The sequence below is a fragment of the Myotis davidii genome, unplaced genomic scaffold, assembly GCF_000327345.1.
Source record: "Myotis davidii unplaced genomic scaffold, ASM32734v1 scaffold299, whole genome shotgun sequence".
Lineage (NCBI taxonomy): Eukaryota > Metazoa > Chordata > Mammalia > Chiroptera > Vespertilionidae > Myotis > Myotis davidii.
Window position 1 is genome coordinate 4729661 of NW_006293088.1, and position 25124 is coordinate 4754784.

General features: G+C 48.2%; 1 protein-coding gene across 1 annotated transcript in view; it reads right to left on the minus strand.

The window, feature by feature from the left end:
- Nucleotides 1-25124, minus strand: part of VPS13D (vacuolar protein sorting 13 homolog D (S. cerevisiae)) — a 236959-nt gene that overhangs the window by 55794 nt on the left and 156041 nt on the right. Inside the window, 2 exon segments of the mRNA XM_006766790.2 lie at nt 6605-6800; nt 9459-9591. Coding sequence (XP_006766853.1) covers nt 6605-6800; nt 9459-9591 — 329 coding nt within the window.

Genomic DNA, 25124 nt, shown 5'->3' on the forward strand with positions numbered 1-25124 from the left:
AACAAGGAAGGAATTATAGATGCACAATGGAATGATTGATCATTTAATTTTAAATGGAAGAAAACAAAATCAGAGAGCAATCACTATCCATTTCCTTTCTTTGAGCAGAGACCTGCTGGCTGAGATATAAGGACTGTATTTTAAAGATGTACATGCCTAACATCCATTTATTTTTACTTTTGTGTTTCCATAAAGTCAGTCATCTCTGCATGCCAAAAATGGCAAAAAATAGACGCTCTCCTTTCTAGAAATGATTATAATGTACCATGACCAAAAAAGTGGTTTTTCCCTAACAGATAATCTTGCATAAAAATGAGTCATGGGATTTCAGAAATGGAAAGGCTTTTCTCAAATATGTGTGTGTAGGAACACACACACCTCCCGCTTTTTCAGCAACAGCTTCACTTTCCGTAAGTCATGTTCTAATGAGAACGGCTCTGTCTGGGGCCTGTGAGTGAAAGGGGAATAGAGTATTTAGAGTTCAGCAAGAGGGAAGAAGTCTGTCTTAGAAAATAAGATTTCTCTGCTTGTGTTCCTCTGGGACGGATTTTAACTTATAAGGCAAGAAGGACTGGTAAGATGTTTCTTAAAAATAACTTCTCTTGCAACTTCATTAGCTGAATGTCAGCCCGACTGAGGCATCCTATGAGCACAGCTCGGAATGCTGTTCCTCGGGGGCTCTCAGGAGGGAGGAGATGTCCCCTCCACCTTCGTGGGTCCGTGGGAAGGCTGGCCTGGCGAGATCGGTAGGGGAGACTACCGGGCTCTCATCTCCTACGCACCCAAGGGTGAGAAGAGGGGGGATAAAGTGGCTGCCCCCCAGTTCTGTGCCACCTCTGGACCAGAGAAGAGAGACATGAACAGTCCCTTCCCTTCAGTTGGACACAACAATGTTCCAGCTTCACTGAAATCTAATTCCTTCTCATGATGAAGCTGACATGCCAGCCACCGCACTGGCTGCCCCAAGCAACAGACAGTTACCAAGCCAACAGACATTCATGCTCACAGATAAGAAACACAGCCTCGGGGTCAAACATGCCCTGGACTCTGGCTTTTCACCCTTCTGAACACATTTCATACCAACACTTCCCAACACATTTCATCCCAACACTTCCCAACACACAACTTCCCACCAACCCTTCCCAACACACAACTTCACACCAACACTTCCCAACACACAACTTCACACCAACACTTCCCAACACACAACTTCACACCAACACTTCCCAACACACAACTTCACACCAACACTTCCCAACACACAACTTCACACCAACACTTCCCAACACACAACTTCACACCAACCCTTCCCAACACACAACTTCACACCAACCCTTCCCAACACACAACTTCACACCAACCCTTCCCAACACACAACTTCACACCAACCCTTCCCAACACACAACTTCACACCAACCCTTCCCAACACACAACTTCACACCAACACTTCCCAACACACAACTTCACACCAACCCTTCCCAACACACAACTTCACACCAACCCTTCCCAACACACAACTTCACACCAACCCTTCCCAACACACAACTTCACACCAACCCTTCCCAACACACAACTTCACACCAACCCTTCCCAACACACAACTTCACACCAACCCTTCCCAACACACAACTTCACACCAACCCTTCCCAACACACAACTTCACACCAACCCTTCCCAACACACAACTTCACACCAACCCTTCCCAACACACAACTTCACACCAACCCTTCCCAACACACAACTTCACACCAACCCTTCCCAACACACAACTTCACACCAACACTTCCCAACACACAACTTCACACCAACACTTCCCAACACACAACTTCACACCAACACTTAGCAACACACAACTTCATCTCAATGCTGCCAGCGTCCAGGGACCCAAGTGGAGGAGGGCCTTACACTCGTGAATAAGTACGGGAGAACGTGGCCCATCTTTCTGAAGGGTTACTTTTATTGGGTAGCAATTAAAAACATTTTATTAAAACAACTGTGGGATAAAATTAATTCACAGTTTCAAGACAAAACAAACTTTCCAAGGAAATCTTGGACTTGCTTTTCCCAGGACACACGGGGTCCCATGCACCTCCCTGGCTCCGGTGCAGCATTGGTGGGAAAATTGAGAGCACTGGTGCAGCTAAGAGACACTTTAATTGTTGTTAGGTTTTTACCTTTGGGAGTTCCCTAATGGCTCAAACCAAGCCAGCTCTGCTGGATGTGCTATGTAATACCGAGGAGAGCACATGGCCGCTCTCAGCGTGGGGTACGTGAAGGCTGCATTGCCGAACCAGGACGCAGAGCGGGGGAGCGCTGCCTACTTCCCTTTGCTGCTGGCTTTCTGGCCGCTCCCACCTGACTGGCATTAGGCTCTGTGACTCAAGAGGGTCTTAACCCTTTTATCCCAGAGAGCCCTGGTAAGATGCAAACACTGTAACAAAAAGGGCTTTTCCCCGAGAAACACCATTTCCATTTCACATCTCAGAGGCCATTAACGGAAAGCGTCTTTTAGAAATTTTGGATGGTGACTTAGGAGTGTTTTTACTGCAGAAGTGGAATATGCCCACCATAAATCTTTTCTGTGAAGTCCACCCGAAGGTTACTGCAAAGCTCTCAGGGCAACTGGAATGTACATATGCGTGCACCGCACGGGGCCCGAGGGCTGTGTTCTCCAACACTGATGTATCACTACCCTTCAAGCCCCCTTCCTCCTTATCGACCTTAAATACTGAGATAAGCTGCAACACTCCAGAGCTTTGCTAAATTAGTTCAAATATTTCAAGTTCTGCCAACTCACACTTCTCCCTGCTGTTTTGGGTCTTGACTAAAAAAGGTGAAGAAATATTTTGGAGGAAACCTCAGGGCCCAGCTTCATCAATCTTCACGGGCTACGCTCCTGAAATGCCAGGCAGCCCAAAGCCCATCAGAGAAATAAACAAGCAAATCAACAGCCCGGAGTCGAGCATTCCTCTCTCCTCAGTGGTGTTTTGCCTTCTATTGTGAAATGGCTGCTGCGGGCTCTCTGCAGCTTTCCACCAAAGTGGCTTTGCAAGTATTCCCGTCAAAACCCAGCGCACATGCCCAGAACTGAGCATGGCCCGGCGGGTGCCCTGCTGGGCCCGGTCTGTCTGAAGGGCGACAGGCTTCTCTCCATGGCTTCAGTGGCACCACAAGTGGCTGCCTCTGTGCCATTTTCATAAACTTTACTTGGGAACAGACAAATGTGGCCCAATACACGTAGACGAGACGATGCAACCTGAGCCAGCAGAACGTTGCCTTGGAAAAGGCTTCTTATTTCAGTTCCAAACCACACATACTTGTACAGTTAACACATGCAGCAGGGGATATTGGTCCACAACATTCATGTTGAGGCCAAAGGCTCTGCTGTCCTCCGCCCTGCTCTCCCCACCCCCACCTGCCTTCCCAAGAACTTGTCGACTGCGTGGGAAGTTCAGAGACCAGTCAGGGGGCTGTCTTGCTGGAACACTTGCATGCTCCATCCAGGAGCGGAACTCGGACGTATTTTAATCTTAAAGAACTCAAGGAGGGGGGTTCCCTATAAATAACGCCATGTTCCAATAAACACCAAAAGGAGCCCATGTTTCCTGTAAGCTGCTTTTCAGATGGATTACTGGAAGGAGTATTCCTTCACAGTTTTATGGCTTACTTTACTGTCATCTGCTTAAAATTTGGGTCATTTAAAACATAGATGCTAAGATCTAAGCCTTTACTTGGATGAAATATTACAGAGGAAGCAGAAAGTCTCATTCCAAGAGCAGGCTCAGAGGCAGAACTCTTGGACTCCTGGGTTCTACTCCTGGCTCAGTCCCTGGGCTCAGGTCAGCCCTCGGTCAGCATCTCACTTCTAATCCCTTCAAATCATTTGTTAGTCCCTGTTGTCTAAACAGTGGGGAAACCCTGCGTAACACCCCTGGACCCTGTTCAATCAGCGGGGACGGCTATATCTCACTTCCAAGAAGCCAGGGTGACGCGTCCCTGAGCAGAGCTAGCATGCTCCTGAGAGATCACAGTGTCATGGAGCAGGCCCTGAAGGCTCTGAAACACGTCTCCACCTGCAAGAATCGCTGCTCCTTTAATCCGTGACCTTCAAAAACAGTACCACCTGGCATTTTCTAGTTCTTTATGGTTTCGCATTAAGTAACTCTGGTTACTTGAGCCTCAAACCTCTGAGAGGCAGAATAAGTAAACAGGTATATTTATCCCTAATTTTAGATGAAAACTGAGGCTTAGACAGGCTAGGAGACTTGCTCAAGGGCCCAGCGCTACTAAGGAAGGGGGTTGGGAAGTGTTCTTTTCTCTCTAACATGTGGGTCCTCAGTAAGACCCCACTTTTGGACCCAGGGAAGTGGGCTGAGGGGACTTGGTTAAAGGGTTCAGGAGCCTCTGTGATGCCTTTCAAGTGCAATAAAGGGCGAAGGGCCCAGTTTCTTGGAGGCCCCTGATCAGCATGGGTCTAGCATGTGTCCCATTCACCTCTGATACCTTCAACCATCGTGCTCCCACTCCTGGCTCCTCTGGGAATAGAGGCGATGCTGATGCTTAATTCCCCTTCCTTTTAACTTCCAGGCCCACAGGTCCACGACCACCGGGCTGCTCCTCACTTATTACTGAAGCTTCTGCTTCCAGGAGGAGTGAAAAGCTAGGCAGATGGCTGCTCTATCCAGTTAGACTTCAGTGAGACTGCCCAGCTACTGTTTGCTTTGAGGCAAACTACATACCTTCTCTGTCCCCTTTACCAGGAACACGATTCTCTCTTCACCTGTCCGACTCCTACTTATACCTCAGGCTTCATTGCAAATACCACTTCCCTAGAAAGGCCTTCTTGATCTGACTGACCACAGCTCCGACAGCCAGCCTTTCTTTCCCCTTCATCTTCTCTAATCACACGGTCTCATCGCACCCTGTACATCTCCTGTGCCATTTATCACGTTAGCAAGTCATTCTTTACAGGGTTACTTGGTTTATGTTTGCTGCCCGCCTTGACTGTAGCCCTCTGAGACCAAGGACAGCCTTGCTCTGCTACATTCCCAACCCCGAGTTCTTAGGGAAGTTTCAATCAGCATTCACTGACTGAGCATGCCTGAACGGGAGGTCTATGCCGGCTGGCACCAAACTGAAGCTTCTGTGGCCATGCTGGACAGCAGGGAAGAGCGACATGAACACCCTCCTGCCTGCAGCGACCGTCTGTGCCTTGCCTGTGCTCCTAAAAGAATGCAACGTTTTACCGAGACTTCCAAACTCACGTTACAGAAAATGCAAGTGATTTCTTCCTGGTCGTTATTAAAGTTAACATCACAAAATAATATTTTTACATTTTAACACGTATACCTCAGACCCTTTTTGAAATCAATCACTCAACTCCTTGACTGCTTTGGGATTCTAAGAATAAGGATGGTTCCTTTGGAACACTTTACTTTCACTTCTTTAGGTCTCACTGTCCTAACAAAAAGCTGGAGGTAGACTTCTTGGGCTTTGGGCAGACATGGAAAAGTAACTGGAAGTTACTGAAGTCTCCCCCCTCCCCCTAACTTCATAAATGCTTCAAAATATACTCAAGGACTGGTTGGGCTCTGCATCTGAGAATAGAATGTAAGTTAACTAACGTCAGCTCTACAGATCCTTCTAAAGAGCAGCTGCTTCCAGATGGAAGACCTTCTGGCAGAACACAGTAATGTGTCATTGGTAACGTTTCCTGGTGACAGACAAGTGGACTCATTTTAATTGGGGACAATTTTTCTTCAAATCCTATTTGAGAGAGCAAGAGGGTGTGGACATGGCCCCGGCCCTCGCATTCTAAAGGGCACGCTAATTCACTCAGGGACTATCTATTAAGCAGGCAGCGGCAAAATCCTCTGGGCTTAAGTGCAGTCCAGCTTGGCTGAGAGCTGTAACATTCGTTACTATAGCCTTTGTTGATAAAATCCCAAATTAGTCACTGAAAAGGGGGAGGCTAAAATAGGCCCCCCACACAAATAGCTAAGTTAGAGTAGTTGGATTCTTGGGATTTGGAGCCATATGGACTGTGGCTGATGTCCTGTCTCAGCTGGTATCAAGGCAAGAAAGCATCCCTCAGCGGAAGTGCCCGCCTAGTGGGGAGTTTCGTTATGAGGTGGGGACTAGCTGGCACTTTCAAGTGGAAGAACTAGGAAGAGACAGACCCACGTGCTGAGCTGCAACTTCAGGGATTCCAGAACTACACCATGGGGCTCAGGAGCAAGACACAGCCGTCAGCCTGACAGTTTTCTTAACAGGCAGGCGGGGATCTAATTAGTTTGGTGAGCAGGGGAGGTTTGTAAGAATGCAATGCTATTTTCTAACCCCTCTAGTGAAGAAAAACAACATTGTGAGTGTGTATCCAGTAAATACAGATACAGACGTAGATGTGGATCTGCAAGAGTGCATGCCAGATTTTTGTGCCTTGTTTTCATGTATTTATATTAGGCAAGCCAGAAATCTTAGCTGTGTGTAATCAGATATTGAAAAATCATATCATTAAAGCCGATGAAACATAGCAGGATGGACTAGGAGAGGCAGCAGATCTGGGCCGGAAATTGCAAAAGCCACTCCCCCCACGATCACTGACCTGGGGCCACTAAGTGTGGCTGTGTCTCTCACCGCCTGGGCTGTTTCTGATGCAAAATCCAGGGCGCCTGCCACTGGCTTGGTTACAGTGCCAACAAGCCCTTTCCCAAGGCCAGATATGAAACCGCTGACACCCCCTTCCGTTTTCACACCTTCCACTGTTGAGGTTATAACACTGGTCAATCCACCAATGATACCTAGCAAAAAAGACAAGGGCTATTTGTCACTGGGCCAAGAACAAAAGCAACAGCATTTAAAGCCAAACCCCTCAGTTCCATGCACCTGGCGAGGTAACTCAGGGGCGTTCTCTCAGTCTCTTGACAGGCCACAGGCAGGCCAACTCAAGATGGAGAACCAGCAGATCTGCCTCTTCAGTTGGAGTCAGAGAATGTATATTATATATTCATCAGAAGTAAAGCAGGTTCCAGTTTTAAAAATCAAAGAAAAGCTAAGAGTTTAAAAGTGGTACTTTTCAACTCCAGAGCTTGGGCAGCATATGGGCTATGGAGAGGATGTAGACAGTGGAATTAAATCTAGAGACAATAAACTAGGGCTCTTGGGGAGACTTGGGGTCCCATAAAATAAAAGGCAGAGAGATAACTAAATACAGATCAGTTTTCAAAGAACACTATGTGACTTGCCAGCACCACCAAACGTTTGAAACGGGATAAAAGTTGTGGCACGTGTGGCTGAAAGCAGGTGTAGGCGACCAGAGTAATGACAAAGCCTGATGAAGGGCATCCTTAAAAAGCTGCCAGAGCCAGCGGCAAACTCAAGGGAGCGAGTTTGAAAGATTAGTCAAGGTCAAAAAGATATTCCAAACATTTTGAGAGATGACAGCAATGACCTTGAAGAGGCTCCACAGTGGCCAGAAGTTGGCCGGGGCTGAAGAGGACGTGGCCTTGCAGGGGAAGCGGGCCTGTCCAGGGAGCATTTCCGGGTCCTGGGCCAGGGACACTCACAGGATGTTTACCTGGTGACGATGGGGGTGTGAGGAAGCTCTCTAGACGCCTCAGCTCTAGTGAGACAAATTGGTAAAGGAAACTGCTTGGGTGAGAATGTACTAACAATGCACAGCTTCTGGATTCTGGTGCATTCGCCCCAGTGAGGCAATCTCCCTTTCCCGTCCTTCTGAACCAAGTTCATGCAGAGACAGAATATGACTGAGCCTGGTCAAGCAGGACCTGCAGACAGAACTGAGCACGATCTCCACTTTACACCAACGGGCTGTTACCGGTGAAAGGAGGGTCTCACTCTCGGCTATGCTTCGTGGGTCGCCCTTGCATGAGGCCGCTGGTTCCTCGCCTCAGAGTGCACAGCCTGTGTTCTGAAGGTGCTGTACACAGTCCCTAATGACCCCTGCCTGGAGGGGAGTTGGCGACCTTGAAACGATTCCCCGTTTTCTCAGCACACTGGTGTGTCCATTGAAAAAGTGAGGACAGCCATGCTCTCTCTCTGCATCCCAAGGATGCTGGGTAAACAGAGGCAATAATGCACAGCAAAGCATTTTATGTTCATTAAAAAAGTCCTCTATTAGTCCAACGCACTGTCACTGCAGTTACTAGAAAGAAGGATTAAACCTCTAACGCCAAGGATTGCCCAACAAGCAACTTTTAACGCACGTAAACAGATTAATTTCAGCCAACTTTTACTTCTAGCTGGATGTCTCCTTGGGGAACGCTCCCTTTCCAGTTGGGCAGGCTAAACAGCCCAAGTGTCCATCAGTAGATGATTGGATAAAAAAGCTGTGGTACATTTCTACCATGGATACTATGCACCAAACCTCGCCCTTAGGAAGCTGATAAACAAAACTCCCCTAAACACAAAGAGACACATGATTTTTTATTATCGATATTCCTCCTCCTTCTTTCAAATGCTGATAATTAAAACTTCTCAGTCTTGACATGACTTTCTGGTAGCTTCAGACTATTTCTAGTCATCTGGTACAAACAGTTCACTTTAGTAACCATTACTAAACATGAGCTACATGCCAGGTATCATGTGAGATAGCAAGTACAAAGGTGAATTCAAAGTGGTCTTCCTGCTCTCCTGGCCTCACAGCCTATCAGGGAAGCAAGATGCACACAGCTGGCTACATACACAACCGCGCCCTTCCTGTGTGCTAATCATCATTCACTCTAACTGGGGACAGTGGAGCAGGGCAGATGTCCTTTGAGTTGGGACTTATAGGCTGAACAGGGTTTTGAGAGGCAATGAAGTGAGGCAGAGGGAGGGAGGGCAGAGGAACGTGAGGCACAGGGGGCAGTAGGAGGCCCAGGGTGGCTGGGGGACAATGGTCGGGAAAGGTGGCTGAGTTCACATTTTCAAGGGCCTTGACGAACACCATGCTAAGAAGTTTTGAGAAAAATACAACAAAAGGCAAATGAGTCAGAATTAAAGTATTAAAAGTCAGAATCCAAACTAATTCAGAGAATGGGTATTTCCACAAGAGTCGGAAACATCTGGCCCACAAACCTGGCGCCAGGTTCACACCTCACTCTCTCTGGAAGGAATGCTCAGAACGCAGAGGGCAAGTCTGGAAGTAGCAGATCCATAGGGTACAAAGTGGTTTTGTTGCTCACACCTGGTGACACCTTGGGAACAGAAGCCAGAGCGCAGGAAGGAATGGCCGTGTGCACGACACTTTGAAAATGAACGAAGAGCTCTCACAGGTGGTAGCAATTGTAAGGGGAATAAAACAAGAGAGCTTGGGTGGCTACTGGCACCACGATGCCAAGCCAGGATCGACACTGTTGTCGGCTCTCTTTTCCCGCCGGCAGTCGAATGGTTGAACAGGCACCCTGAGGACTGCGGCAGAAGAGCCACGGTCCTACAGCCCACAGCAGGTGACTTACCGTGGGCCAGGCCGTGGATGCCGGCGACCAGGTGTTCGCCACTGGTGGCTGCATGGTATCTGATGTACTCCCTCTCCGACTGATGCCGGTTGTCCATCGTCTTTCCTAAGCCATCCGACAAGGTCCCCGCAAACTGCAATGAATTAAAAACAGAAGAAGAGTTTTAAACCCGTAGCAGAATTTTTGTTACTTTAATTATCCTATCTAATAAAGAGGGAATATGCTAATTGACCCTCATGCCATCGCAAAGATGGCGGCACCCATAGCCAATAAGGAGGGAATATGCTAATTGACTGCCATGCCCTCAGAGATGGCAGTGCTCACAGCCACAAGATGGCTGGCAGGGGAGGGCAGTTAGAGGCGACCAGGCCTGCAGGGGAGGGCAGTTAAGGGGGACCGGGCTGTCAGGGGAGGGCAGTTGGGGGGGATTGGCCCAGCAGGGGAGCAGTTAGGCATTGATCAGGCTGGCAGGGGAGTGGTTAGGGAGTGATCAGGCTGGTAGCCAGAAACGGTTAGGAGCAATCAGGCAGGCAGGTGAGCGGTTGGGAGCCAGGAGGCCTGGATTGTGAGAGGGATGTCCCAGATTGGAGAGGGTGCAGGCTGGGCTAAGGGACAACACCCCCAGTGCACGAATTTCATGCATCGGGCCTCTAGTTTTAAATAAATGCCCTCCTTGCTCCTCGCTGGAATTCAGTGAATACCAAATGAGGGAGAGATAAACTGCTGAATTATGTATACTGTGTGTCCCAGGAGAGTGGTTCTCAAGCATGGGACGCTTACAGGCGGACACACTGCCTGCAAACAACCACTGACAATCCATCATGACATTTACCTTCCTTGATTCTACTGCAAACTTACCAAAAAGTAAAGGTCTAAAAAAATGGCCTGGGGAAGGAGAGGGAAGCTTTGGGGTTCCCTAATGTTAAAGGACAGAGGCTCTCTGCTCTAACAATCAGTGGGATACCAAATAGGAAATGTGGCAAATTTTGCTTTAGGGTTTGGCATCAAAACTTTTAGAGAAATCAACTGCCCTTAAGTAATGCCGTTTCTTTCACTTATTCAGTAATTACTGAATGCCTAGGTGCTGGCCCCATTTGTCAAAAGAAGAAAGAGAAGTATATGTAAAAGTTCACAGGGTAGGTCACCTTTTATTCAATGGCACATTTGAACTCATGGCTTCCCATGTCAACTCCATCCCCACCAATCAGAGGAGATTTTATTTATCCTGGCCTATTTTAACCAGAGAAGCTGTCCCATTCATCAAAGCTGGATAAAAAGGACATAAAAGTCTGTTTTGTCACAAGACAATTTGAAAAGGTTTAAAGTGACAGTTAATAAACCACAGGGTACTTATCCTCATCGTTCAGGCATAAAAAGGGAAGGATATCAAATATATAATTAACCTTCTCGGGAAGGATCTACCAAAACAAGTGGTGTAAGTGCCAATGACCCAGGACTAACCTTTTAGAAAACACACAGGAATGTTGCTCAGATATAAAGCGCAGTGGGAAGATGTGAGGCAAACAGCCTGCCCCGAAGACCCAGGATGCTGGGTGGTCACCAGGAGGCCTGCCACACTGTGGTCGGGAGAGGGGGTCACACAGATCTGCCCTGGACGTCCTCAGTACTAGGCTTCTAGATGCCAGTGACAGGGGAAGCGGGGTGCTGGGTAAGAAGAGGGACTGGAGGCAGGAGCAGCAATTCCACGGGAAGCAGTGGTCCCTGCAGCAGGACGTGGGACACCCCTTTCCTTCACTGGGCCCAGATGCCTTTATGCTCTAGGGCAGTGATTAACGACCTTGCTAGAGAGGCAATCCCTATCATTAGTTGCTTTTTGCCTTCCCTTCTCTGTCATCCCTAATTAGAGAACTTCAAGTAAATGAAAATGAATTTTACAATTTCCTTTCGGATGAAGACCCCCTGGAATGTTTGTGAAGCCAGCGCTGTGAATAACTAAGTGGGGGTTTTAGTCAGGAACCCCATCTAAGCGCCAGGGGCCTGGGCATCTGACCAAAACAGATCCTAGATATCTCTCAACCATTCCGGTGGCTACATGACCCCGAGTGAGGAGCCCGCCCTGGGCCCCTCTCGGCACCTGGAGAGCAGTGATAGCACCGACACGACCAGGTGGCCGTGGCTCGGAGTGTGGCATCGAGTCAGCATTCTTACTGTTATCACCAATCACGACTAGTCCCAGGAGAAACACCCTGCATCACCTGAAGGATGCCTTTCAAAGATTTAGAATGATGGTCATTTGCATTAGGATTGACCATAACTAAGGAGAGAGCAACCACCAGCCCTTTGCAGAGTGAGTTTCTGGAGTGGCACCATCTGCAAAATTAGTGCTGGACTCGGCGGTTTCCAAAACCCTTTCCAGCTCTGACAGCGTGTGACCTATGATCTGAGTTAGAATGTCTTTATCAAGCATGTACACTGGGCCAGCGCCGGCCTAGGTGCTCCTGAGGGTGGAGGGTGGGAACAGAGGGCAGTCTGGCCCTAGACTCAAGGAGGGCAGTCTCGGTAAGACCCCACCTCCCCCCGTGGACAGCCAGCAGCAGGAGCCGCAGACTGGGAGCACCCGGAACTGCAAAAGGAGAGGGAAATATGACCCTTGTTTCTGGAAAGGCCCAAAGAGCCCCTGCCATGTTCAGGAATTCTGCAGGTGCCAGTGTTCTTCACTCTGAGCTTGGACAACAGCGCCTCCAGGATGCCTCGGGGCGGCGGGGGGTTGGGTGGGGGGGGTGTGAGGGGAAAGCACTGTCCTCAGAAGTGCAGGCTCCTCCCAGGGTCTTGTTCCTATTCTCCTTAAACTCCTAATTTGCTTGAAAAGAGAGATTTCATTGGAAGAGATATGAAGCGAAGGCCCATCTACCTATTCCAGCAACTGACTAGGAAGAAGTTAGAAATGCCAATATACTGCCCCCTGCTCCCTAGAGAGAATGTGGGAGAATAATCTAGGCAAACTGTCCTATCCCAGCCCCTCTCCAGCACCCCCCATCAATGAGGCAAGCCTAACACCCAAGGTTTATGAGTGAGCCTGGGCCAAAAACCTAATTGCCAACAGATTCCGCTGCAGCCGCCTCGGCCCCCAGCACTGTCTGGTCCTGGGTTCTCTACAGAAACCACTCTGACCTCAGGAGGAAGAGATGAGGGGGCCCAAGAGAGCACTCGCCCCTTAAATGCCGGTTCTTCCACGTGCTTGCTTCTCGGGTGCCCACCTTTACCGTGGCAAGGTGCCTACAATCTAGTCAACTCACTCTCTGTCTTCCAGCTGAACTCCTATGCCTCTGTCTGTAAAGAAATTACTCATGCAAGCCAGCTGAACTTGTCCTTTGTCACTCTGGAGTAAAAGCTAAGGATACAAAGACACCAACAGGAAGTGATTATAAAATCTTCACCCCTGCCCTGCCGGCGTGGCTCCGTGTTTGAGCATTGACCTATGAACCAGGAGGTCACGGCTCAATACCCAGTGTAGGGCAGGTAGGAGGTGGCCGATCATTGATTCTCTTCATTATTGATGTTTCTATCTCTCACTCGCTCTCCCTTCCTCTCTGAAATCAATAAAAAATATATTTAAAAGATAAAATCTTCACCCCTAGAAATGTGGCTTTGAGAACTCAGAAAATATAGGAAGATGTTAAAATCCACAACTCAACCAAACCCAGAGTGACGAGAGGCTAATGAGATTTTACGAAAAGAGCCATTTTATAGGAACGAAACTGAAGCCAGCCTGGTGAAGGGTCCTGTGGTTAAAGCCCGGGCCTCGGGCCAGCCGCCTGGGCTTCTGAGTGCTGAATCCAGGGCACCACAGAGCCTGTGGCCTTCTCCCTCGCTGTGGGAGCACTTAGTCATCCTTAATTCTATCTCTCACTCCCACCTCAGTGGGAAAGCAAATCACACCGAGTATCTTATTTCTCCTCAAAGACAGGGTGACAGCTTGGGCTGGAGAGGGAGGTGATTCCGGTAAGCTCTTTATGCTGCCCTCTGGCATGTCTTCCCTGAGGCTGCAGTGTTATTTCACCCATGTCCTTGACTTTGAAGAGGACCGTCAAAACAGAGCGGGGACACTCATGAGAGCTACCCCATCCCGTGGGAGTGACGGTGCAAGACATCCATCGAATGTATTTCGAAACTTTTCAGAGCAGACGCTCTCTGGCATGTCCGTGGATGATCAAAGTGGGAAATGAAGGCGGGAGGCAGACATTCAGATCATGCCCGGGGAAAGGCTGAATTCATCAGGAGAGGAGTGAATCCAATCCAGCCAATCAACCCCAAACCCTACCGTGTGCCGGGCCAGCAAGTGAGAACCATACATGAGAAGTGGTCCCTGCCTCCCACCTTCAGGACCTCAGCCAGGAGGTATGTATGTGGCATAACGGAAAGACATTCATTCATAGCAGAGTTCAAATTCTGACTGTGCCGTTTATTAACTGTAAGATCATGGACAAGTAACAACCTCTGTGAGCCTCCATTTCTTCATCTTCGAAATAGGAAAAGAATATCCACTTACAAGGATATACACGTAAAGCACTTGCATGGAATCTGAAACGTCAATTTCTTCAGGTGCAAAATGGGAACAATCAGATCCCACGTGGCTGTGGTGAGGACTAAGTGCGATGCGGGATTTGGCTCCATGACTGTGGAGGGGCATACAGCACCAGGGCAGTGAGCACGTGCCAGGCTTGCACACTGGGAAAGGACTAGCAATTGGGAGGTAATTTGCAGATAATTTGTAACTCTACTCGGGATAAACATAACTTCAACACCAGAAGGACCATTTGTAGAAACTTAAGTCAACATAGTTCATTTTGTAGCAATTTCAAGTCCACAAAACACACACACACACACACACACACACACACACAAAACCCTTAAGGCTGCAAGTGAATACTGTCCTTGCTAAAATGAAAGGTTCCAAGGAACAGAGTGTCCTTCAGCAAACCTGCTATTACATTTGCAGACAACAGTGATCTCCGCACCCCACCCCCTTCTCTCACCAGAGGACGCTCAGCGCACACCACACTCGTGAATTCTGGCCACAGCCTGAAGTCATTGATTTCTCTGAAGCCATATTTTCAGCCAGGGGGTAAAAATGTCAGAAGAACTTCAAGATGTCAGTCCTACCGCCTCGCCAACACACAGTGCGCGTCAATACCCCACCTTCCAAAAATAATCCCATTGTCTAGAGAAACGGAGCCACTACAAATTAGGCTGGGTTTGGGGCTGGGCTCACAACAGATGGTTTTACAAAATGACATTCAAGTAGAGGCTGGAATGGTGAGAGAGAAAAATATTCACACTGTGTCCCTCTGTTTTGTCCGATCAGTTTTCCTGACCCTTTTATGATATGCAGCAAGCCTGGGATGCCAGCGGCATTTGGCCAGTGTAACGGGAGCCTCGGCTTGAGTTTCTCCCCCTTCTCTGGGGTTCTTCTTTCACAGTTATTTACCTAATGGAAATTTCCTCTTTAATATTCTTGCTCACTGAGGAGTTGCTGGTGTCGGTACTTTTCTTGTCACCAGGGGAGACGGTGAGCACGTATAACAGGAAAAGGAGGAGAAGGGACAGGCCCTGCAGTGTGAGGAGAGTCTGTGTTCTTCCAAGTCTGGGGCTGTCCAGCTGCGAGTCTCGGCCACCAGCACAGCTCCAGCTCTGCTCAGCATTGCCCACAAGGAGCTATGCTGAACATTCAAATTCGCAAAACCCAGCTAGCTACACGTTGTGTCTGTAAGTGAGGAGGACCTGAACTGTGTGGGGGCTGCCCCCCCTCCATCAATCAGGGCCCAGGAGTCAAATTCTCATTCTATCCTTTACTAAGTATGCACCTGGGGAGAGCTGCTAATCTTCCCTGAACCTCAGTTCACCCACCTGCAAACAAACAAATATCCTCGCCTCTAAGGAGTGCTGTGAGGGTCGGGAGGTGATGCCAAGGACTTGGCACGGTGTCCGGCACCCACGGCCTCATGTTGCTGAGCTTCTGAGAAGCAGCTCCGAGGCTTCCAAGGTGCTGGCTCACTGCTAGGCACCCTCCTCAGGTCAGGAGGACTCGTCCCTTGGGGCTAAGATGCCACCGCTTCTCTGCTTCATGTTGTCAGCATGGCCACGGCCCAACAGGAGGCTGAGAGGGAGTTTTGCCTCGATGTTGAAAACCCCTTTTGTGATTCTTGTGAGCCAGGAGGGGTTAAAGGAAAATGGGACCCAATGAGCAGTGGGTATCTGTCACCAACACAAGGCAAACCCAACAGCTAGTCCTCACTCAGCCAAATGGCGAAGGCGGCGGTGGGGGCAGGGAAAGGGCATTTAAAAACGGCATGGAACAATTTGAGGTTTGGCAAGAAAGAGGCATTTTTGGACCCCAGATCTCTATCCAGTAGATGTGGAGCAGGTTTGTCTGTTTTCAGTTCTGCTTGGTTGTTTGTGAGTGTGTATGTAGCCCCCGTAAGGCAGAGAAAGGGGAAAGAATCCAGAAAAGAGACCCTGAATGAGAACAATCAAGACATTTTCAAGCTCGGACTGACACTCTACTCTAGCAACGTGCCAATGACCTTGCTTTTTTGTGGGGGGGAGGAGGGTGTTCTCTGGAGAGCTAAAGGCCTCCCGCCCTAAGACATACACCATGTTGCTATTTCACGGATAAACACTTATCAGGCAACAGACACTCCTTTTCAGTTAAGAAACAAAGTCCTCCAAAGCCACCCAGAATTATCTCAGCGCACAAGGTCTAAACATAAGCAACAAAGTCAGACCTCAAGATGGTCCTCGTCTCAGAGCCAGGACGCACGCCTGCGGGACTGGCAAGGCTCTGCGGCTCTGACCCACTTGTGAACTCAGATGTGTTTCAGATTCATAGAGGCCTGGAGTGGTGCGAAGCACTCGGCATAGAGTTTTGCTTTTCTTTAATAGGGCACGGTGGCGTCTGCTATGAGGCTAAAAGCACAGAAATAAGCAGGACACCCACAGGAAGGTGATTTTCATCTCACGACAAGTGTCATGGCGTAGTCACGGCCTCTCTTCCCTGTTTCCTCCGTGTCAACTAGAAAGCATCGTGTGCAGGATGAACTTTTAAACCCAGCTGGGGACGGGATGGTGTTCCCCACCTCCCAGCTCTTCATCAGCGGGGCCTCGTACACCTTCCACAGAAGGGGTTGGGGCAGTGCTGAGGGTGCAGGCCGCCCTGCCTGCTGCGGGAAAGCCCCGAAGCTCGCAGACAGAGTCAGAGGGGGGTTCTACACAGTTAGGGCTACACGAGGCGGGGGGCGGGGAGGGGCACGCCCTCCCACCCCACACAAGACCTCCAGTTTTGCCATCTAACAAGGTTTTCACTACACATAAACGGCCCACGCCTCAGTACCGAACCAGGAGATAGAATATGATGTGAAAGAAAAAAACAAGAAAACCCTGTGAGGGGGTCACACCAGAATGCCTGATGTTGGGGTCCAACCCCAGCAGGTCCAGGGGTCCCCAAAGGTGTGGACGGAGTCGGCGAAGAAGCAATGAATGGCACAGAGGCAGCGTTCAGTTCATCAGCATAGTTGGGTTCTCTTGTCAGGTTCTCCAGCCAGGTTCTGTCTGGGATCTCCAGCGAGGTTCTCCAGCCAGGTTCGGTCGCCAGGTTCTGGTCAGGTTCTCTTGCCATGTTCTATCCAGGTCCTGTAGCCAGGTTCTGTCTCTAGGATTTTCAGCCAGGTTCTCTCGCTAGGTACTGTCTCTAGGTTCTGTTGCCAGTTTCTGTCCAGGATCTTTTGCCATGTTCCGTCTCTAGGTTCTTCTCTAGGTTCTGTCCCTAGGTTGTGTGTCTAGGTTCTGTCTCTTGTTGTCTTGTTACTATGCCAGGTCCCTTGAAACAGCAAGGATGGACCGGCTCCGGCAGCCTGACTCGGCAGATAAGCTATTTCAACACCAGGAAAGCACACAGGCTTGGAGGCCAGGAGTCTTACTCCCGGCTCTGTCACTAGATCCAACGGGGTGAACGTGAGCAACACACACACATTCTCTTCAGGATGGGTGTCTTCGTCTAAAGACAGGAGAACACGACCCACAGACCTGCTGATCCAGAGAGGCCTTGGTTTTAAAAGTACTTGGGAAAAAACACAAAGAATGTGTACAGGCCAAGGGTTACTACTGCAAAGCCTGTTCTTCTGAGTGTCCCACTGCCCCTCCCTCCCCAGCTGAATGCTGTGTGTGTCTCAGCCTGTGACCGAGGACTCGCCTGTACCCATTCTGGGACAAAGAGAAGCTTAAGGAAGCCAATTATAACAAAAGAAAATCTCCAAATACGGAATTTAGAAAGGAACCAAACATTTTACAACAGAGAAGCAGCTCAGGCTTATCGTGTTCCCAGCCACAAGCACTTCATTGCTGTAAAGGGCTTTGCATTTCGAGTGAACAGATATATTCTCTTTAATGCCAAAAGCCGGGAAGAAAGGCGACGGGTGATGTCACTGAGAACAGTCACAGATGCCAGGCTCTGGTACAAGCTGAACTTCTTACTGAAAAAGTCAGATATGTTTCAAGGGTTTGAAAGATCTTGAGAAGATTTTCAGGAAAAAATCTCCCCAACTGGATGTCCAAATAAAAGAAGTTTTAGGTGAGTAAATAGCAAAATTGGTAAAGGAAAGCTTCCAACTGCTAGGGCCACAATGTGACCTTTGGAACTGTAAACATAGGTCAGCAACGTTGCGTCTCAGGCACTGTTCTAAGGGCTTAACAGTTGGGAAATCATTTAATTCATTTAATCCTCACAACAAACCTACGAGGGAGGCTCTGTTATTATCACTGTTGTGCAGATGAAACGTAAAAGACCACAACTGTCTCTAACAAGAGTCTGCTAGGTATTACCCACATATGATAGTGGGTAATATATAAAGGGAACCCAACCATGATTTTTGTTATTGTCTCCGTGGAAAATTCCATCCTGAACGCCAGTAAAAATCTTATAGAGACACCAGGTAAAATACCTTTCTTTTCCCAAGCAGTGGCGGTGACAAAGGAAGGTAGCTGAGGGAGTACGTAAATAACCCAGTTTCTGAGAAATTACATGCAATCCCTGGACAAGAAAGAGGGCCAGGCTCTGACCCCTTCTTGAGCAATACTCCAATCGGACACCTTACACCTTCCATCACCTGGACTTGCCCTTAGGCATGCAGCCTGGGCTCCCCCCTCTCTCTTCCCCAAGCTCTCACTGTCACCACCTGAAAACGCCCCAGAAAAAGAGGAGGTTCTGTAAACGTTCATTAGGGGATCAATTACAACACATCTCATCACAGAACTCGCATGTACCAATGAGGCTGGGAAGAAACATGGAGGCCAGCTGGGGCAGGGACCGAGACCAGTGGTTTCCAGAGCTCCTGTCTGTGGAGAGGTCTGCTCTTCCTCCCCAGCTTCTGGCAGAGGAATTGCTGAAGGAGGTGGAGTGCCAAAGCCACAAAGCTAAAAGATTTAATTAATCAGACTGGTCTGGTCAAGCAAACCGAACTCCAGAAACTACAGGGAGAGAATAGCACCAACCACCCGTGCTCCTAGCGCAAGACACGATCTTGGAAGGGCAGCCAGTTCCGCCTCCATTCTCGCCTCTCCATCTCTGCCACCCCTCTCTCCCCCAGCACCGCCCAGCCATCCGGGAGCAGTGAAACTGTCCCGGGGAAACCGAGGTGCTCTGCCTACGAGCCTGCACTGGCAGGAAGCTAAAGATACCAAGGCCAACCCTTCGTTCTAGGTAATGTTCAGGGAAGCCAGGCCTCAGCAGCCGTGACGAAGGCTAGATGAGACCACAGACTGGGACCAGGTCTTCAGCATCTGGGAGGTTGGACCTCTTTTTGGGGGGAAATAGGGGATGGAAGGCAGATCAGATCCTAGGTACTTAAGTCCTGTCTCATTTCTCCTGAGCTTGGCTTGATCCAAGGCTCAAGTGAAAGGCCAAAAGAAGATTCTTTTTTAAATGGAAAATGTTTCCACACCTTCAGGTAGAATAAAATAAAATAAAAATGCAACTGGCTTAGTTCCATTTCCCAGTAGCTCCTCAGAACCCTCCGGTCTCTGCCAGGAGGCCCCTGGTGCCTTTCAGCGGGTATTCCTACCTCTGTCATCTTACAACCCTACGAGGGGTGACCTGGGAGGGACACTGAGCCCGTCTACTTCACACTCATCTACTTCCTGCAGATCTGGTGGGTTTTTTGGTTTTTGGTTTTGTTGGGTTTTTTTTTAGCAGAATTAGCCATTCACTGCACAATTAGCCATTCCTAGGTTAATAAATTTCAGGCCTAAAAAACAAGTCCTGGAATGAAGAAGAAAACACAATTCATTGAGCTCAGTAGCTGCCCTTGCTAAAGGTGACTCACTGGGACTATTCTGATGTGTTGCTTTCAAGAGAAAACCTTCAATTGCTAGAAAGAATAGAAAACAGAGGCTCTGGTTCAATATACTTCCTACTTCAAAGAGAGCTAATTAACCCTTGCTTATCAGAAAGATTCCCCCATTTTCTGATCTAAACAGAACTGATTCTTTAAGACTAGGTTTCCTTAAGGGCCTCTGTCATGATTTCAAGAGCTGAGGCTGATTCTCTAGCTCGCCTTCCATTGCCCTTCCCCAGAAAAAAATGATCCTTCCTCAAGATTCTTCCCTTTAAATACCGGGCTTTGATCCTTACTGAAATACAAGTCCCGCTGGGAAATTCTTGCCGTTATATACCCTTTACTGCAAACGAAAAGCTCAGAAAACAAGTTTTGTAGGGGAGGTACATATGGGAGGAAATCAAAGCACTGGGCACCAGAAGGAAAGAAAAAATACAAATCCTCTCTGGAGAAAAAGAACCTAAGTCAGAACTCCCCCCCTTTTTTTTACACAATGTCCAGCATATAAGAAAAATTACCAGATATGTAAGTGAATAAAATGACTGAAAACTGAGGGGGAAAAAGAAACATAAAATCACTCAGCAGTTCTCCAGACATTAGAGCTATTCGATACAAAGTTTAAAATAGTATACAATGATCTTCCAAAAGTTATAAAAAGATAGAAAATTTTACCAGAGAACTGAAATTAGGATTTTAATAAATGGCTGAAGAGCAGAGTGGATAGAGTATAAAAGAGGATTAGTGAACTAGAAAAAAAGTCGGCAGAAAATATCCAGATCAAGGTATGAATAAAAACAAGGGGGTGAAAGACAGAAAGGAGCTTAAAAGACATACGGGACATGGTTAAAAAAAAAAAAAAGTTCAACTTCCATGTAACTGGAGTCACAGAAGGAAAAGAGAGACAGAGGGCAGAAGCAGTATCTGGAGTGACATTAGCCAAGAATTTGTAGCAAGAATCAAGCTACAAATTCAAGATACTTTATAAATCCCAAGCCAGAGAACCCTGTCTAGGCACATTATTATAAACTAAAGACAGAAAATAGGCAGTCAAAGGAAAACAGGCATATCACCTTCACAGGAGCGACAATTATACTGACAGCTCTTTCAACAGAAATAATAGAACAATAATGGGATCATTAAAGGGCTGAAAGAAACTTGCCAATCCAGAATTCTAAATTCAGTGAAAATATCTTTAAAAATATGGGTGAAATAAATATATTTTCTGGGGGGAAAACCAACCTGAGAAAACCCATTGCAAAAGACCCACAAAAGAAAGTTCTTTTGTGAAAAATGACCCTATATGGATACGCAAAGAATGAATGATAACAGGACAAATAGGTGTATAAATCTAAATGAATACTGACCATTACACAAACACACACACACACACACACACACACACACACACGGGACGAATAAACACTCAATGACCCAGTATAATTCTGCGCCTAAGTGTGTATTGGAGAGACTCTTGTGCATGTGCTCCAGGACCTTGAACAAGGTCACAGCAACATCATAAGAGCAAATCACTGGAAAAACAGTCCAAACACAGACTAGACACATGATGACACATTCAAACGATGCAGTACTAGATAGCAGTGAAAACATGAGCTACAGATAAACCTATCATTATGGATGGTTATCAAAAATGTAATGTTGCCCAGCCAGAGTGGGTCAGTGGTTAAGTATCGACCTATGAACCAGGAGGTCACGGCTCGATTCCGGGTCAGGACACATTGCCCGGGTTGCCCGCTCAATCCCAAGTAGGGGGCATACAGGAGGCAGCTGATCAATGATTCTCATCATTGATGTTTCTATCTCACTCTCACTCTCCCTTCCTCTCTGAAATCAATAAAAATATACTTATAAGTAAGTAAATTAGTTCTACACTTATTGCCACCCCTGCCTATTTTTCTGTTGACTGAAGGTTCTGAGGCATTTGCCACAGTAAATAACACAAGACAAGCATCAAAACACCTAACGGTATCCCTCAATACCCACACGTGCGGACGTAATGGGAAATGTAGGAACATACCTAGTGGCAGCTGATGAGATTTTTTAGCACCTCCCAGAGAAGCAGGAGCCCAGATATCACTTGCTCCTGGGCTGCCGATAGAGACCTGAAGGGCGTATCTGAGACCAGCATCTAGGGAGGAAGTGCTCCAGGACCTTGAACAGGGACCTTCCAGAGTCCCAGGCAAAAAGAAGGAGGCCGGACAGGAAGGACTCCCTGAGGCGGGTGGCACGCTATCGCTCTTTCAGCGTGCCTATGGGCTGGCGGGCGGGCCAGAGGAGTCTCAGAGGATCTTGAAACGTCCTTACCTAAGTCTCCCAAGGGGTCAGAGCCTGGGAACACAGGAGCCCATTGCCCTGACGCTTCTTCATCTTCAGGTAAGTGCCACAACCTCCCATCAGCAAAAGAAGAGTGAGTGCAGAAGGGACTGAAAACGAGCCTCAGAACTTCAGAAAGGAACAAGAGGAGAAAGTAAAGTTGGAAGATAGTTCCTTAAAAAACCCCAACACTGACAACAACCTGAGTTATGTTTCGACAGGATGGCTCCCAATGCTGTTGAGAGCACTGCCGTGGGAAGGGGAGCCAGGGTGGAGGCAGGGGCTGCTTCAGTAACCCAGCCGGACATCCCCGGGCAGCGGGCAGCAGTGGGCGGTGGGAGGCTGGTGTCCACACGTTTGCCACGCAGCCCCACCTAAATGCAGGCTTGAGAGTGAAAGGATCCAAGCTGTCCCCACCTGCCCTGAGATTCTGAGTGTAGGGGACTGTTAAGGCTCAAAGTTCCAAGAAGCCAGCAGGAAACCGACGCAGCTTTCCTTTAAACACTGGTAGAGAAATAGTAGCCACTGCTTCTCACAATAAATGTCCCCTTTGAATTCACCAAGTAAAACGAAAATCCGACTCAAAATCCCAACACTGTGACCTGCCTTGAGAGGAAACAGGAAAGGAGGGATTTCCAGAGAAAACATCCCAATTTGGAGAGGATGGGGCAAGGGAAGGCTGGAGGTACAAGAACTATGAAACACATGCCTGTAGAATATGTTCTTCCCTCTCAAACCGAGGTCATCTCTAGGTTAGCTTTGTCTAAAGAAAATGGTAAAACAGTTAGATGGACGGATCGAATGGGGTCAGGTAAGTTAATTTCCCAAAATGTGGTCTGGGGCTCAATGGCAAACATTCCATCCACTGTGCTCCAGATTACGCAAAAACGCAGAGCTGAGGGAGCCCCTCCCCCTTCCTCCTGCCTCGCCAGCCCGCTGGTTTAAGAGAGGGCTAGACCAGTGATGGTGAACCTCTGACACTCGAACTCATTTTTTTGGTTGAATTTTCTTTGTTAAGTGGCATTTAAATATATAAAATAAATATCAAAAATATAAATCTTTGTTTTACTATGGTTGCAAAGATCAAAGAATTTCTATATGTGACACGGCCCCTGAGTTAAGTTAGGGTTTTTCAAAATGTTGACACGCCGAGCTCAAAAGGTTCGCCATCACTGGGCTAGACCAACGCCTTCTTCCCCTTTAACAGAACCCGAGTCAGTTTGCTCGGGCTCTCGGAGGGAGATTTTCTGCTATCTATATGGAGACACTATTAGCTAATTGAGATGCTGCTCTCTGCCCCGGGGCCGCTGCTGCTGCTCTGCACAGAGCCTCTCCACTGGGGCTGCCTTTGTGTGCCCTCTAGTCCCCGCCACTTCTTGTCCACGTGGCAACTATTTCCTTGGACTTTGAGTTCCTTCCTCTGTGTAGACCTCCCTTGCCCTGGGTAGAGAGGTCTGCCCCACCGAACCAGACTTCTGTCCTAGCGCCTGGGACACTTTCTCCCCAAAGCACTGGTTACAGGACCTTCTCCCGAGCTAGACTGAGACCCTTGGGGGAGGCTGGAGGGGGGGGACCTTGATTTATTCATCTCTGCTGCCCTGCACCGAGCACAGGGCCTGGCACTTTAACTGTCCACAGGCTGCTGTGGCCTTATTGTGTAGACACATGAATAACAGAGGAATATGAGGTTATGGTTCCTGCACACAGGTCTATATTCAGACAGCTCTCATGTGGCCTGGAACCCCGTTAAATCACCACTAAGTGTGTGGGACGGGGAAGAGCATTTTCTGGGTCTCGGCCCACACTGTGGCTTGGAAGGGCGGTAGAGCATCAACAAAAAAGCTACAACAGAGGATGCTGCAGGAAAGCACTAAACTGTGACTCAGACTCTCTTCAGCCTCTTGGCATACAGCCTTACACAGTGAATTCTGCAAACCTGACACCGCTCAGGGTCCAAGAATGAGGCCCACTCGACGGGCTCTGACCCAGACAACCCCGGTTCCTATCCAGGCTCTTCATAGCCTTGGGCAAGCTGCTCGGTTCCTCCGAGCCTCCACGTCCTTGTATGTGAAGTGGGACTAGGGTCACTGTGAGGACTCAGCAGGCTGATCCACGTGAGGCGAGAACAGTACGTGGCCATGGGGAAGCGGTCAGTGAATACTCGCGAGGAGCATTTTTCAAGTCCCACTCAGCTACTAGCTCGAATTCAAACGCCCTTCAGTGTGCAGTCTTCTGTTTCTATACAGCGATACTGAGGAATAAAGCTAATAAGGGTAATTAACATCTTTAACCCTTCAAGTAAGTGTACACAAACATATTCCACATGGTCAACCTAATTGCTCCGCTGTAACTATTTCACAGACTGCACAGTGAAGAAGCCTCCTGTCAGCTTGGACAACAGACTTTGTGAGACAAAAGGCAAGGAAATATAAAATTAACATTGTGGTCACTCCTTATCGGAACACAGACAATGCGAGCGAGCCAGCAGTCCGGAATGAAGGAAACAGGTTGTTGGCTTGATTGGAATTTCCTAGGATTGTTACCATGTAGCACGAGATTAAGCCAAACGTTTCTTTGCACACAGTTAAATTTATGTGAAATGTATCAGAAATGATACAGTTAGGGCTCTGGGTTTGTATGTGAACAAAACTGCTTTCAAGAAACGTAGAAATGTATCATTAGGAGGTTGATTAAGAAAATGCCATAGATTTGGAGTTCCCGAGATCTATAAATGAGTTCATTCAGCGCTGGCTGGAGTGGGGGTGGGAAATCTTCAGGCTAAATACACAAAGAGCAGGTAAACCAACACAGGTGACCTTTCTTCTGAAGAGGGCGCGACTGTCAGATGAACTATATGCACCAACACACAGCATTTTCAAGACAGTGCATGCTCTGACATTTCACACCAGGACACCACCACCTCAGGACTAAAACTGAAGAGCATCATGGTGTTTTGATTTACTTCTTCCTCCTAGAAGTATCCCCC